Below are 15,601 nucleotides of genomic sequence, written 5' to 3'. Positions count from 1 at the left end.
TAAAATTGAAATTTAACTGGGTGTCCTTTATTTTTATTGGCAAAATCTGGCCTCCCTACAAGGGTGACTCAGGAGCTGTTGTTGGGAGTTCTCCTGAGGGAACTCAGAGTCTTCGGGTGGTAAGAGCTGAAGCCAGGCAGAGGGTCATATTCCAAGCTAGGAAGTATTATGGTTTGGATATGAGGAGCCCCCAAAAGCTCATGTTTGAGACAATCCAAGAAGCCTTAGAGGAGAAACGACTGAGTTCCAAGAGCTTTAATCCAATCAGTGAATTAATCCCCTGATGCGAATTAACTGAGTGGTAACTGTAGGCAGGTAGAGTATGGCTGGAGGAGGTGAGTCATTGGGGGCGTGGCTTTGGTGTATATATTTGTTATCTGGCAAGGGGAGTCTCTGATTTCTGATCATCATGTGAGCTGCTTCCCTCCATCACACTATTCCACGGTGATGTTCTGCCTCATCTTGAGCCCAGAGCAATGGACCAGCCGTCTATGGACTGAGACCTTTAAAACTGTGAGCCCCTAAATAAGCTTTTCCTTAGGTCTTTTAGTCACAGGTGGGGAGGGGCTGACTAAAACAGGCAACAATAAATGCCACACATTCACATAGAGAATAGGCTCTTAGACCTGCCTACTGGGAAGAGACTTCAGAGGAAGAGATTGGCTCACTTAGAGGAAGCCAGTAGAGGTGATGTTCCACTTTTTCATTTTGGTTATAATCTTATTCTAATATCTGCCTGGGCACACTGGTTTAGCCTCAGCATAAGGCAAAATTTGAGTTCAACTACTAGCCATTGTGCCCTGGCTCTGGGAGGCCTTGTATACACATGCCCCTTGTGTGATCACCCCAGATCCCATGTGAGCCTGGGTGTACAGGAAGAAGCAGCACTGGAGGTTACTCCATGTAGCCAGGAAAGAGATATAAGGCAGCAAAGTGGCATTGGCATTGTGTTATCTGTGGCACATCAAGCAGCTTGAATCTGGGGCTTCTTAAGTTCCCAAGGACTGAAAGTGTTAATGTTGAATTCCTCTGATTCTTCTTCACAAGGTTCTTCCATCTGGTTGGAGATCTCCCTGTGTCAGAGGGTCATACGCCTCTGGAATTTCTGGTTTCTGGTTTGGTGGATCAACCAAGAGCTCACAATCACTGGTCCCCCTTCTAGGTCTGTGTGTTGATTCAGACAGCCCAGGAGAAGTGCTGCAGTCTCAAGAGCATCAGCAAGGTAAGATTCCAGCTTGATCCTGTTTTGCCACTTGAGTTCTGGACCTTATACAAGGACCTTCTCCTCTCTGGGTCTGTCTGCTCAGCTGAATGGGGGAGAGCAACCACTCTTCCTGAGAGGGCTCATGAGCTCTCAGTGAGCCGGTACTGTGTGTGGCATCTGTTCCATGAGTGTGTCCTATTCATTTTTCCCCTCCACAAGTGAGGAAGAAGGGTAAGCAAGACCCACCTGAACCCATCTGAAAGCAATTCATCTGCACCTGCCAGGATGCTGCTGCTGATGAGTAGGAACATTTAAGAGGGAAGCAGTTCCCCAGTTAGGGGATACTTTTGAAAAAAGCCAGTAGTTAACAATGATTACAAGTATCAAGATCTGTGGCAATTAATTGGACCATTTGTTTCTTGTTTGCCTATGCTCTGAGCATGTGGAGGTTAGGGATTGTGTTCCATCTGTGCCTTCCCAGTGCAGAGATTCAAATACTGATCTTTACCCTGACCAGACCCACAGGGCAGTCTGAGATTGTACCACCCTGCCCAAGATTGTCCTTCCAAGTTGTTATATTCTATAGTCTTACAAAAGACCACTCTTCTGTACACAGGAGCTGTGTTCATTGTGAGTGGCAATGCACATCCCATAAGTTTATTTTCCTTCTTTCCTTATAGAGTAGGTTTTGAAGAGCCTCCCACTTTCAGACTCACACACATACACATTTCCTGACTTTCTTGGGCAGCAGGACCCTGGACTCACATGGTAATAGACCAAAGTGTGTAGCCTTAGAGTAATTTGCTGGGCAGTGGGGATCAGGCCTAGGGCATGCTTCCTGCCAGAATAGGTGTGTGGTAAGGGCTTCCCTGCACTTTCAGAGGCCAAACTCCAGTCTGGTCAGTGGGCCTTTCCCTTTCATGCACAGCTTGGGGGATCAGAATGTCCTTAACAGGACCTGAGCTCCAGAGAGCATCTGTCTTCTTCCTCCAATCTTTAGACCTGCACCATTCCTTGCATTTAACCTGGCTTTGTTCACTCCATTAGAACCTGCCATTTTATGAATTTTAATTATGTTCTTGTTAATGGGTCATTGTATGTTTACCCCCCTAGAATATCAGGTCCATAAAGCGGCAACCTTGTGGCATCATATTTACTACTATATCCACAACACTTAAAATAGGGCCTGACAAGTGTTGGGAATGTTTGTGGCATCATGTTTTGATCACTCATTTGAGAGCATGTAAGAAACTATGGAGGATGAGAATGTGCTCTGAATTTGAATGTGATTTCTGACTCAATCCCTGACTAGCTGTGTGGCTTTGGTAAGTGCATTCATCTGAGTCATAATCAGCCTTTTCATGTGTAAAACGATATAATAATCCCTCCTTCCTTGCCAGTTGAAACAACTTACTTTGCCTTGATGTGTTCCTTGCCTAAATGTGATCAGATCATGTGAACTGTTCAGATTGTCTCAAAGTGAAGCATCAGAATGGTTATGCTATTGTGTTACCAGTCCTTGACCTTGGGTGTGTCACTTAGGGGGAGAGTTGTGATACTGACAGTAGAAGCCAGGTCCTTTCATACCTGGACCAGATGATTTTCAGTTCATTGTTCATGGCTTTGTCAAAGCAACCTCAGTGAATTAATGTACTTATGCTGGCAAAATTTTTAATTTCAATGTCCTGGATCTTTGTTTCCCTAGCTGGGCCTGCACGTCTCTTAGATGGGATGACAGGTCAAAGATGAGGGCAATGGTACATAGGTCAGACCTTGTTTGCTCAAATATTTCCTATCCTGAAGTTTCTGTGATCTCTGTCATCATTTCCTACTCAACCTGCCACCTAGACTGCTTTGATGATTTCCTACTCTTGATAGGCTGCAGCTGTGCATGCCACAGGCCTGCAGCAAGCACGGGGATGGGGTGAAATTTCTAAGGCTGAAGACAGACCTTGCCCAGAGCTCCATCTATTAGAAGTTGCCCTGAACATTGGAGACGCCTTTGTGTCCGGAGATAGTTTGAAGAGGCCTAGCTGGCTAGGGGATCCTGTACCAGCTTGTTTTCTATTAACCTGTTAGGGTTTACTATCTGGGTCATGTTTATCTTGTAAATCCTCTCCCCAAATCCATGGTCTTCATTAGTTTCTATGAGAAGAGGAGTTGCAGCATCTGTAAGCACTTTGGCAAATATTTGAATGAGCTTTAGTTTTCTGTGTGGGGACTCGGGAATAACAGGACTGCCTCTGTGAACATTTTTTTTTCTTTCTCCTTAGCCAGTTTCCCCAAATCTGCTGGAATAAGAGACTTTGAAACAGTTGACTTTGCCTAGATGTGATCATTGACTCATTTTCGCAGTGCATCAGTGCAGAGTACCACTTATGCTTGATCAGGCCATGTTAGGCTCAGAAGCTTCAAAGGAGCCTGGAGCAAGATGGCTCAGCTGTGGATAGACCTTCTGATCTGGTCTGTGGGGGTGACACTTAATTTCCAGTTCCAGTCCCTTTATTTTTTTTTTCCTTTTTGGTGGAGGTACTGGAGAAGGAAGTGGAGTATATATGAAATACATGAATCAACATTTAACTGTGTGGAAATAGTAGGGTGGAAGATGGTGGGGGAAGCTTGGAAGACACAACTACATTCAGTCTGGACTGGAATACAGCCCAGAACAAGGATGGTGAATGGGTTCCTTCTTGCATGTCAAGCACCATCAACTGCAATTGCAAAATACTTCTTAAGAGTGTGTGCTGAGAAAGTTCCTAAGGAAGCAACTGAGCCCAGAGGAAAAAGTCAACTCACAATAGCTGCCATGGACACAGGAAGAGGAACAGAAGAAAAATTTTGGCCACATCTTTATAAGTAGAAGTAGTATTAGTGAGAAGATCAGGCTTCTGGTCTGAGCTTTAGATTTAAACAGTTTTTTTGACCTTAGCAAGTCACCTGTCTGTTCTGTATAATTTAGGATTTGAGCTGAAAGTAGTTTGTTTGGGAGTTTGTATTGGTGTATGAGTCAGGGTTCTAGAGAAACAGAAACAGTATGAAGAATATCATCTATTGTCTTTCTTGCCATGTATCTCTGTGTGTGTATATGTATACTTACACACACACATATACATTATATATAAATAAATATATATAAACTTTATATATATAAAGTTTATATATATATATATATATATAAATATAAACTTTATATATATAAATATGTATAAACTTATATATATTTACATAAAATTAGAGAAAGCAATTGATTTAAGCATTTGGTTCATATAATGATGGGTAGTGGTATGTTTGAAATCTGTAGACAGGAAAACAGGATGGAAACTCTTCTGAGCTGATGTAGCTGCTTGAGTCCAAGGGCAGTTTGGAGACAGAATTCCTTCCTTCTTGGGTGACCTCAGTTATCTTAGGCTCTCTTCTGATGGGATTAGGCCATTTACCTCATGCAGGGTTATCTGCTTTACTCAAAATCTACTGATTTAAATATTAATAATTTTATGCAACATCTAGACTGTTGTTAGACCAAAAAACTTGAGTATCATGGCCCAGCTTAGTAGATACAATTGACCCCAGAAGTGAGCTCAGGAAATACTGGTAAAGGAAGGAAAGGGAAAGTAACCAATAAAAGGATGTGTTATCAAGCAAGTTATCACTGTGGACAACTGGAGCTGAATCCTTAATGGAAACATCATGGTACCAGAGTAGAACATATGCCTCAAAGAGATGACAGAGTGGGTCATTCATACACTAACTTCCATCAGTCCTTGGTTCAAAGCTGCTTCCATGTGGGAGTCAATTATTCATTCTTCAGAGCTCCTTTGTGGGCAGGTGGGACAGCATAGCATGTAAGCAAAGAGACTCAGGTAGTGGCAGTAGGAAATTAAGTCAATCTGCTTGGAAATGATATGGGCTATGGGGCATGGGAGGACCACAGAAAAGCATCTATAAAACAAACTAATATATCCTCAATTTTCCTAATTGTGAATTTATAACAGGTAAAATGAGGAAATAGATATAAAAGTGCTGGGATTTTACACTTTATAAATGAGGTATTAATTATTTAAGTTAAAAGCTAGAATTTTGATTGATGTAAATATCCTCTTTCTTGAATATTCCATTTAATCAGGAGTGTGCTGATAGATGCCATGCCAGGCTAATTCCTATTCATCTTTCCAATCTCAGTGAGGATGTCATATTTTCCAGGAGGCTTTTTTGGTCCCCTCTGACCATGTCAAGGTCCATGTTGTTTTCCTTTAGAACATTCCCCAACTCCCTGAAGGAAGGAACCATTTATTTCTTGTTTACTACTGATTCCCTAATACCTATCAAAGTCCCTGAAATGTATGCTTAATAAACATTTGATTTTAAAAATTAAGAAAATGTGGTAGGAAACCTTTCTTGGAATCCATTACAAATTAGTGAATACTATAAAATAAATTCATAAAATCATTCAAACCAGGATCTGAAAGTATCTTTAGAAACCTAACCCGATAAAAGTCATTATTTTCTCTTTATCTATAGAGCAATTTTCCATAAGTAAATGGGTACTCTAAAAGTACTTGAGAACAATTACTTCCTTAAGTAGATTGACCCCTAAAATTATGTTTATACTACTAATTTTCTTGGAAAACTATTTCAACAAAGATAGTCTACATTAGTCAATATGGGTTAGGATATGTTGGGGTACAAGCAATCCACACACCTTAACATGACAAAGTTCTACTTCTTTCACAGGACTTCCCCAATGTAGATCAGGGATTTCGTGCCTCATAGTCATTAAGGAAAGCAAGCTAATGGATGTTCCCTTGTGAATATTTATAAATAAAGTCCCTGAGAATCAACATATACATAAGAAACTGAGTCATTTGCAGAAGGGTTCCATTCTCTGATATGGTCCACAAATGTGCTGTTGATACAGGTTTAAGAAAGCCTTGGACATTGTCACAGAGGAAAAAGGTAGGGGTGTGTGTGTGTGTGTGTGTGTGTGTGTGTGTGTTTTATCCTCAGTGACTCATTATACAGATAGTGAAAGGAAAAATACTATTTCATAAATTGAGTGAAGCAACTTCTGCATTGTATGGTGGTAGAACATATTATTCTCTTTCCTCAATAACCCACAAAGGATGAAACATTCCTGTTCATTGCTCTATGACCTTCAGAGCACCCCTCCCTTTATGGAAGAACCATACAACCTTGTTCCATGGGGGTCCAACCTGGGTATGTGCATTTCTTTGGATAAAGGAGTGTGTGTGGATATAACCCAACTATGTCCCATAGAAGCTTTAAGAGAAATTTTGAGTTTTTGTCAGCTTTTTCTTTCCCTCTGCCATGAATAAGAACACTGTGTCCCAAAGGGAGACTGCACCCTTAGCCTGGGTGTTAGAATGAAAAGACACATGGAGCAGAGCTGACCCACAAACAGTGACTTATCATGTATATGAAAAATAAGTTTGTTTCTCTAAGCTACTGAGATTTAATGATTGTTACTGCAGAAACATCTAATACACTAGGGAATGATGATGTTTCAACTAAAAGTAAAAGGATGTTTGGTCTAGGGATGTTTTTTTAAAGTCCTCTGTAGCATGCATGGGGAGACCCTACAACAGAATCTGTAAAGAGAGGAGTTGTTATTAAGGTAAATCCAGGGGCTGGGGTTGTAGCTCAGCAGTAGAGTGCTTGCCTACATTTGTGAGGCACTGGGTTCAATCCTCAGCACCACATAAAAATAAATAAAATAAAGGTATTGTGTCCAACTATAACTAAAAAAAATAAAAAAGAGATAAATCAAATACCTGCATATAATAAAGAAATTGAAGAACTTGAGGGGAGATTTTCAGCTTTCTTCTAGAGCAAGGGTTGACAAACTATGGCCTAAGGGCTAAATATGGCCCACTGTCTGCTTTTGTAAATCAAGTTTTGTTAGTATACAGTCATATTAACCCAATTATGTATTATTTGGTGTATGTTTGCTCCATAAAAGCAGAGTTCAACAGGGATGACAGAGACTATATGACTTCAAAAACATGAAACATTTACTTTTTGTCCTTTACAGAAGACTTTTGAAACCTCCTGTCCTAGAGAGTGGGTGGGGTTTAGACTTGGATTTGTAGACAAGGGGAGGTAGGAGAATGACTGCTGTGGGGGACTGGACACCAGTAATGAGGTTGGGGTCAAAGAAGAAAGACATTTGAAGACAGATATTATGGCAGGGAAACCATGCCATTAGATATCTTAATTCAATTCTGAATTGCTTCCTTTTCTGTGTAATAATTTTCTTCCACTGTCCCCAATCCTGAAGTAAAAGTCTATTACGTAGAGTATTCTGGTTCAGGGATGACTGTTACAGACATGACATGATAAACAGGAAAAGAAGAATAGTAGCAGCAAGAGTAAGAAGGCAAGTTAATGAAAATCAGTGGAATTAAGACATTTGGAAGAGGAGGTGTGCAAGACCCTCGGGGAACCCTTGAGAATACTGAAGATAAATCCTCTGCCCTTATTGTGGGCTTGAGTCATTTTACTTAGATTTCAAAGTCCAGTTATAGTGCATTAAGAAGCATGAAGGATTTGGGAATATTTGCATTATTTTCTAATGTGTTGGAATTTTCTATGACAGTGGACAACACACTTCTCTGCCTAAGTTCCAATTCAAGTGTAAGGCAAACAGTTAAAAATACCACTCTTATTCCACAGAGTGTTGTTGGAGACCATGGCCTAGGCATGAGGGTTTAATTGGATTGGCAATTTCCCCCTTCTTATCTTTCCACAATTCCCTAACCCTCAGTTCCATCTTCATAATACACACATCAACTAAATTACTCATCTTTCTTCCTGTTTGCCCCTAATGTTTGCTGTCTTTTTTTCTCTTAACTTCACAGGGTGCTGAAGTCATCTGAAGTCTGGCTGTCATCCTTGGGTAGAAATGGCAGATCACTAGTCTCTTTATCCAACTCTGAATTTACACTCTGCCAATACCAACCACTCTTTCTTTGGGTAACTTCTTGGGACTCCTTGGAAACAATATAGATGTTTGCTTCCAGAAGATTCAGGAATAGGTCAGGTGAATTGACTAACTTCATTTCAAAACTACTCTGTACCCAAGGCTGAAAATCAACTCCTTAATTTTATTCATTCTATGCTGTACTCGCCCATCTTGTCTAATAGAGCTCTTCAGAGATTCTGCAGGGAGGTTGAATGACAAATTTAAGATTTTCCAAATGTAACATGCTGGCAACATTTCAGTGTCTTGAATTTGAATGTAACCCCTCCTCCATGATCGAATTCATGGAAAAAAAAATGAAAGCTAGAAATTAAATCCCCTAGTTTTTAGAAGGTAAGTTCTAAAGACATAAAGGTCCCAAGTTAAATCTCTTCTTATAAATCTAAGTTCAAAGCTCAGAATTCTTCAGTCCAAAGACAATCCAAAGAAATCAAGCACAAGGATAATCCTAATTTCTTATTCTGTCCAGTTATAGTCAAGTGTACTGGAATTTGGGGTAGACTTGGGCCCATTTTCAGCCACTGCTGCCTGTCTTCCTTTGGAGTGGGTACTATTCCTTGGGAATTGAATTAATCACTCTTGTGATCCACAGCTTGGAATCAGCCTCCAATCATTGTCATCTGCTACCATAGCTGTACTCCATTCCACTCACAATAGCTTTGTCACAACATATAATGGACATATTTTGACCCTTGTTTTAGTGAATGATACCAGCATCTAACAGACATCCCAGACAGAAACTTGGATTCTTTTGATGACCCCTCCTTGTTCTTAACCACAGTACCCAATTAGTTGCTGAGTCCTGACAATTCCATTTTCTAATATCTTTTGTACCCATCCATTTCATAGTTCAGAAACTCACTCTCATCTAGACCATATCAATAACTTACTCACCAGCACTTGCCTGCTATTTTTGAAATTAAAGTTCTTTCTATAATAATTATATAGGAGAGGCTGGGGTCGTGGCTTAGTGGTAGAGCACTTGCCTAGCATATGTGAGGCACTGGGTTTGATTCTCAGCACCACATATAAATAAATAAAATAAAGGTTCATCGACAAACTAAAAAATTAAAAAAAAAATAATTACATGGGAAAATTATTTCAGATTCAGTGAATCCGCCCATCATATACATCCACAAGAATGCAGTCTTAATTAGAATGAGATCTATTCCATGCTTGTATAATTCTATCAAAATTAGTTCTACTGTCATGCATAACTAAAAAGAACCAATAGAATAAAAAAATAATTACATAGGGTCTCCATCATCTGCACAGAACCTATAAAGCACTTCAAATTCTAGTTCTTACCCATCAGTCTGGCCTTGTCTCTTTGAGTCTCTTCTTTCCCATCTCAAGGTTTTATATGGTCTTCTTTGCCACCTTTCTCAACCTTCTTTAGCTCATTACTTAAGACTCTGAACAGATACTTCACTAGGAAGATATACCTGCAGGATTGTTTAGATATTTCACCTCTGTGCACCTACTTTCCCTGTACCTCCTTTCCTTCAACACATGGGACTTCTGTCATTGTCTGTTTAACTAGCCTGGGAATTCCTAGAGTGCGGGGACATGTGATTCATCTCTAAATTCTTAGTGCCTGGTCTAGGGCTTAGAAAATCTTATTTTTTTACCTGAAATTGTGAGGATTAAATAAGATACATGAAGCGCACCACTTTCATACAAAATAAAGGATGCTGTGAAAATCATATAATGAACTTATACATTATAATGAAGCAGTTCAGCTTAAAATATTTAAATATCTATTTACTTCAAGTATTTTAGATTTGGTATTAGGTTATAATTTTGAAGTTTCTAACATGTTTTAAAATGTTGCACTCTATAATTGAATACAGTCCAAATGTTGCTTTTAACATCTGAATTCATCTATATCTCAATTGTACTGATCCTAAGACCTATACAACTTATTACTTGAATCAGCATTTTGATTTGTAAGTTTTCCACTTATTTAATGGAATACTATGGCATGAAGCAATAACATATTTGAATAATTGTACAGACATTGTGGGGCAAAGAAGGTGGTACTGCTGAAATTGAGTGGCTGGCAGCACCATCAAGCAATAGCTTGAAATGTTCATTCATCAACAATTCAGAGAAAGTGAAAAGTCTGCAGACACAAAGCACCATGGAGTACCAATGTATAATGGCACATTAGAGTGAAATTATTAGTCACACACACATGAGAATATCAAGGGCTTCCTGTTAATTTATGTAAATGAATTGTACTTTGGTCACCAATGTGGCCCTAGTACCCAACCAGTTTCTATTATACAAAAAATACTGTTTTCCTTTGATATCAGTTTAGTATTTTGAATGCTTTCAATATGATCATCCAGTGCCTTAAAGAAGTGCAAAGGCTATTATGTACTTACCGTATACCAGCATAGGCATTTGTGTTTTGAGGAAGATGTCTCTACCTTGTCAGCAGTTGTTCACTTTACTTCAATAAGAATATCAGGTTCAGAAAAAAAAATCCACAGGAACAGAACCTGTTAACCAATTCTACAATTATAGTATAATTGCAAACATTAGTAAGTTTATTTCTTGTGACACTTGACATTGCCCACTCCAAGTCATCATCAAAGTCATGGAGCTAGAAGGTATGCATCAAATGAGGGTCTGCATTCTGGTGGGTGACTCTCCAGAACAGATAGCAACCTAGTCTTCATTCAAGGTTATAAGGATAATAGCATTTCCCTTCAATGTGCTTTTTTATCATCCCATTTTTAAATTATAAACAAAATTATCCAGCTAGACACTGTTTTAAGTTACTAAAGTGATAATGCCATTGTTTCTATTCAGTACATTGGGGAGAAGGTGACTGAATCAGAAACTGCTGACTTATGAGATGATCATAAATAAGTCATTCCATCATGTTGATCCTCATTCACCATATGTAAAATAAAAGACAGGATGCAATGGCTTATCTTGGAAAGCCTATGCAGCCATAGTTTTGAGGGATTTGGTGATTCTTGATATTTCATTGAAGACTCTTTAGTAGCCAGACTTTGCTCAAGGAGATATTACAAATTTTGCTTGGTCTGGAGGGCTTTAAAAATAGGTGAATCCTCACAGTCCATTTTCTTTGGGAGTCAAATAGAACAAAAACATCAGCCTTACATGTTTCTTTGTACAGATACTATCATGGAGAAATATCTGGTGGAGTTTACAGTTATTTTTGTTTTTGTTGTTTTAGTGGTGTTTGTTAGCAAATGCAGGGTTTCACAGGTGCTAGGCAAGCACTCTAGCCCTGAGTTATATCCCCAACCTTGAGTTTACAGTTATGAATGCAGTATACTGATTTTCCACAGCCTAAGTAATTATGAGAAGAGTCTATAATTATGCCCATCTTTTTGGTTTAGGCAACTGGGTACACAGTGAGGCCAATCTCTGAGTCACAGGAAAAAGCAGATTTAGGGTAAAGATGATGATGTTTTGGATACATTGAGTTTGAGGTGCCCATGAGACATATTGCTGGAGATATTCCACAGTCAACTAGAAAATATTCTGTTTTAAGGGGGAAATCATGTTACCTTTCATAATCTTAATTTATTCTTATACCATCTCTATAACATTACTTCCCTGTCTTAGATAAGTTGTTAGTATTATTTTCACTTGGGAAATAAATGCCAAGAGGTTGAGTCAAGTAAAATGAAGTGATGAATGAAATAGTGACTTAGATACATTAAAGTGCTGTGCACATGAGGAAGCTGATTATCTACAGGTTTACAAGAAAGGGGACCCTGGGGTTAGAATAGACACTGGCCTCTGGCTTTACTCTGTTTCTGGGAATTGCATCATATACCTAGACATTCATTCATTCAACAAATCAACTAAAGAGCCAATATTTATTTAGCAACAGTGTTTGTTAAACAATATACTGGATGCTTGTTGAGTAACAAGACAATTTTTGTCCTGAAAAAACCTTTCAGTCCAAAAAGGAAGGTGTTCCCATAAAAACTGAACAAGATAGAGTGGCGAGTGCTACTTACAGGAGCAATAGACTGGGCTCCGACATAGTCTGGGAATTTAGGGAGGATTTTCTGAGATGTTAATTTAAGACATGGAGAATAAAGTCAGACAAATGAAAGAGGCTGGTAGTAGTGAGACATTGTGTGTGGAAAGTCTTGACACAAAAGATATCAAGGATGGTTAGTGTGGCTGCATCCAGAAGAAGAAAAAAAGAGTGTCATTTTTTAAAAAAAAGTTTGGGAAAGAGACAGGAGGTGGATCATACTTGATTTTGTAGGTCATAAATTCCTGCTGTCTATTCTTGCTCAACAAGCTGCCCCCATACTTAGCAGCTTAACACAGTCATTTTACTTTGCTCAAAATTTTTCTAGGTTAGGAATGAGGGAATGGTAACTGGGTGGTTTGTCTCCGATCCATGTGCTATCACCTTGGTGGGATAGGGCATGGAATTGGGTTTTACTTTCTAGCTGGCTTGTTTCCTCTCATGTTTGAAGCCTCAGTGTTCTTTCACAACTTTCCCCACATGTCATTTACTTTTCCAGTATGGCTATCTCAAGGCATTTGGTCTTTTTATATGACAGCTAGTGGTCCCCAGAGTGAGCTCTTAAGAAAGCTGGACAGAAGGTGACTTAGCTTTGGAAGTCCCAGAATATCACATCTGCCACATTATATTAGTTCAGCAAGTCAAAAATCCCAGGCCAGATTCAAGGGTATGACAGGTATATTCCACCTCTCAATGAAAATGGGAGAGGGCAAAGTTAGCAAAGAATGTGCATCCATGTTCAATCTGCCACACCATGGTAAGTAGTTTGGTCTTTATCCCAAGTTCAATGGATTCATTGTGGTATTTTAAGAAGGAGGTTGACATGAGAATCAGATATGAATTTTAAATAGATCCCTTTGGCTGCAGAGTGGAACATAACTTGGGAGAAGTTTGAGATGGGTGGAAGAGAAGCCAGAAAACATTTGAAGGGTCTCGTCTAGACTTGATGATAGGGTGGTGACAGTGGTGATAGAGAAAAGTATAGGAGTGGATTTTAAAATTTCAGGAGGTTAAATCTACAGTATTGAGTCAATGTGGAAGGTTAATGTTCTTTTCATTTTATGCGTATATTGTTTTTCCTTTTATTCATTCTTTTTTCATCCATTCATTGAAAAAATATTTACTGAACACTGACCATATTGATGCTATCTTTTGAAAACTGCACCCTGTAGGTTCATCAAGAAGTATTTGTTTGCAGGGAGCTCAGTCCTGTTCTATAACTTGGTCAGAGTTTCAAACAACTATATGACAATAGCAACATCTACCATGTGTTGATTCCTTATACTGTGTCAGCTGCTTTATATATTCAGTGGCCCTTTGGCTTTTGTACATATATTTATTTAATATGTGTTTTGGTGATTGCTTCATAACATGTAGTCATTTTTAACTCTGATGGAGGCTGGTATGTGGGAGAGTGTAACCTGGTACCCAGCATCTGTAGATCCACATAATTTTGGTCTTTTCTACTCATAACTGTCCACAGAAAAGCTGACTTAAAGATTCCAATGTTCTTATGAAATTTACAACTGATCTTTCTTTTCATGGGGTGATCAATGTGTTATGGTCCTTTTTGAACTCTAACTATACAATTGCATGTACTTTGGGAGTCATGGATTCCCACTTTGTTTGGTCTCAGAGACCAGAACACTGAAAGGGCTCTTGTACAGGACATGGCTGAGATTCACTTGTTGGAGGAGATGAACCCTTCTCCTTATTTTTTTTAATCCCCAAAACAGTCATCAATATTTCACAGACTGAAAATATGTGAAGTCTTCATTGTTGAGAGCTCCTAATGGATTTGAAACCATTGTTCTGCTCCTGGTATTAATGGGCCCATTTTGGGGGGCCTGGACCTTGAGTAGTCCAATTGCTAAGAATTCTGGTTTACCCACCTTTCTCCTATCTCTACTCATCACCACTTTCTCCCCTCTCTTGTTAATGTTCTAAAACTTTGATATCTAGAAATTAAGTCTTAGTAATGTGGTTTGGTAACAACCAGCCCAAGGTGGATTCAACCCACTGACCTCAAGGGGAAAGAATTTTTATAATGGCTTTTGTTTTCTTTCAGATTTTCAAAGAAGCTGGTATTATACTTTTCATTTCACACATCACAAATTTACATCTTCAAAAGCTGGAAAATGTCAACACCTCAGAAAAATATACTGTAAAGTATGTAGACATTTGCTCACCTGGAGCAACAATAATCACAAAAAATTGTAATCTCCTGGGCTAGGCAGCTATAGGCATTAGTGTAGTGCTAGGACCTGACTTGGGCCATCTTCAACCTTCTTAACTTTATATAGCATAAAAGCCCAGCCAGCATGTACCCCGAAATAGGCTGCTGGTAAAACCAGAAACTTGTTTCAACAGACATGGACAATGAAGCCATTGTATTCCACTGGAGTGAGGCAGGGTTGGAGAGCTTAGCTTCCCACTGTGGTGTAACACCTTCAATGGGGCCTTCCTCTCCAGCCTAGGCCTGTTGGGATAGGAGTCAGCATTCCATAGGTATTTCCTGAAGGCCTCTCTCACAGTCCCCTCTCAACGTATGCATTCATGACCAGGTCGTTTATCCTGCCTGCCACCTTGTGCTGATGAAAATGTTACTTTGACTTATGGCTTGAGCACTTCCTCAGAAAGTTGGGGACCCCAAGTGAGTTCTATCCCTAACTTTTCTTCATGGAATGGTTTTCATTGTTTATAGTCTGTGAATTTTGGATGGCAGCCAATGCTGAAGCCAAGAGGAAAGCTTTCTCTGTGGGATTTTGCCTGCAACCACCACCATGATAAATATGTGATATTATTATCAGTCTATTTGACTATACAGGAATGCTTTCTTTGTCTAAGAGGACATCTGTATAGTTTGCAAGTTCAAGTCCTGTGCTGTTAATTGGCAATTCTGTTTTCATTTAATTACTATGAGATTAATGTACTATCTTTCTGAGTCCTGATATATCTACATGGTAAAGAAAATCTAGACATTTGTGTTTTGAGCAGAACTAGCCTTTCCACCAGACTTCTCTTTTAATTCCTGAAAGATGAGTCAATTACACTAGGATTTAGCAGTCCAAAAACCACAAACTTATTTGTGGGGTAGAAAATTGGTAGTTGATAAAAGGAGAATAATTTGACTTTGAGAATGCCTGTCAATTCTGAAAAATAAATGAGGGGGGTGCTATAATCTTTCTTGACAATCTTTAGGATCAAAAGGAATCATCATGGTTAGCATGGTTTAGGCATTACATTGCTTCAAATTGGGGAGTAGCAATGATGTCATCTAGGTCCCTAAGTGCCATCTAGGGTGATGGCTGATGGGAGGCAGGGTTTCTCTTTGTTAGGTGATCATACTCTAGAGAAGTTATTTTTA

The 15,601-nt window shown here is 39.2% G+C and overlaps 1 protein-coding gene across 2 annotated transcripts in view; it reads left to right on the top strand.

Moving 5' to 3' along the window:
- The window catches only part of Ids (iduronate 2-sulfatase), a 64,865-nt gene that overhangs the window by 33,100 nt on the left and 16,164 nt on the right, over nt 1-15,601 (top strand). The window contains exons 9-10 of one of the 2 annotated variants that reach the window (XM_071606197.1): nt 1,048-1,222; nt 3,478-4,266. In XM_071606197.1, coding sequence (XP_071462298.1) covers nt 1,048-1,175 — 128 coding nt within the window. In that variant the 3' untranslated portion in view covers nt 1,176-1,222; nt 3,478-4,266. Of the gene's footprint in view, nt 1-1,047; nt 1,223-3,477; nt 4,267-15,601 lie in introns of those variants that run through there. The other variant, XM_071606196.1, reaches the window with a different exon arrangement.

The sequence above is a fragment of the Marmota flaviventris genome, chromosome X (assembly GCF_047511675.1).
Source record: "Marmota flaviventris isolate mMarFla1 chromosome X, mMarFla1.hap1, whole genome shotgun sequence".
NCBI classification, from domain to species: domain Eukaryota; kingdom Metazoa; phylum Chordata; class Mammalia; order Rodentia; family Sciuridae; genus Marmota; species Marmota flaviventris.
Note: the sequence above shows the minus strand (reverse complement) of the source record. Positions and strands in the feature narration are given on the sequence as shown.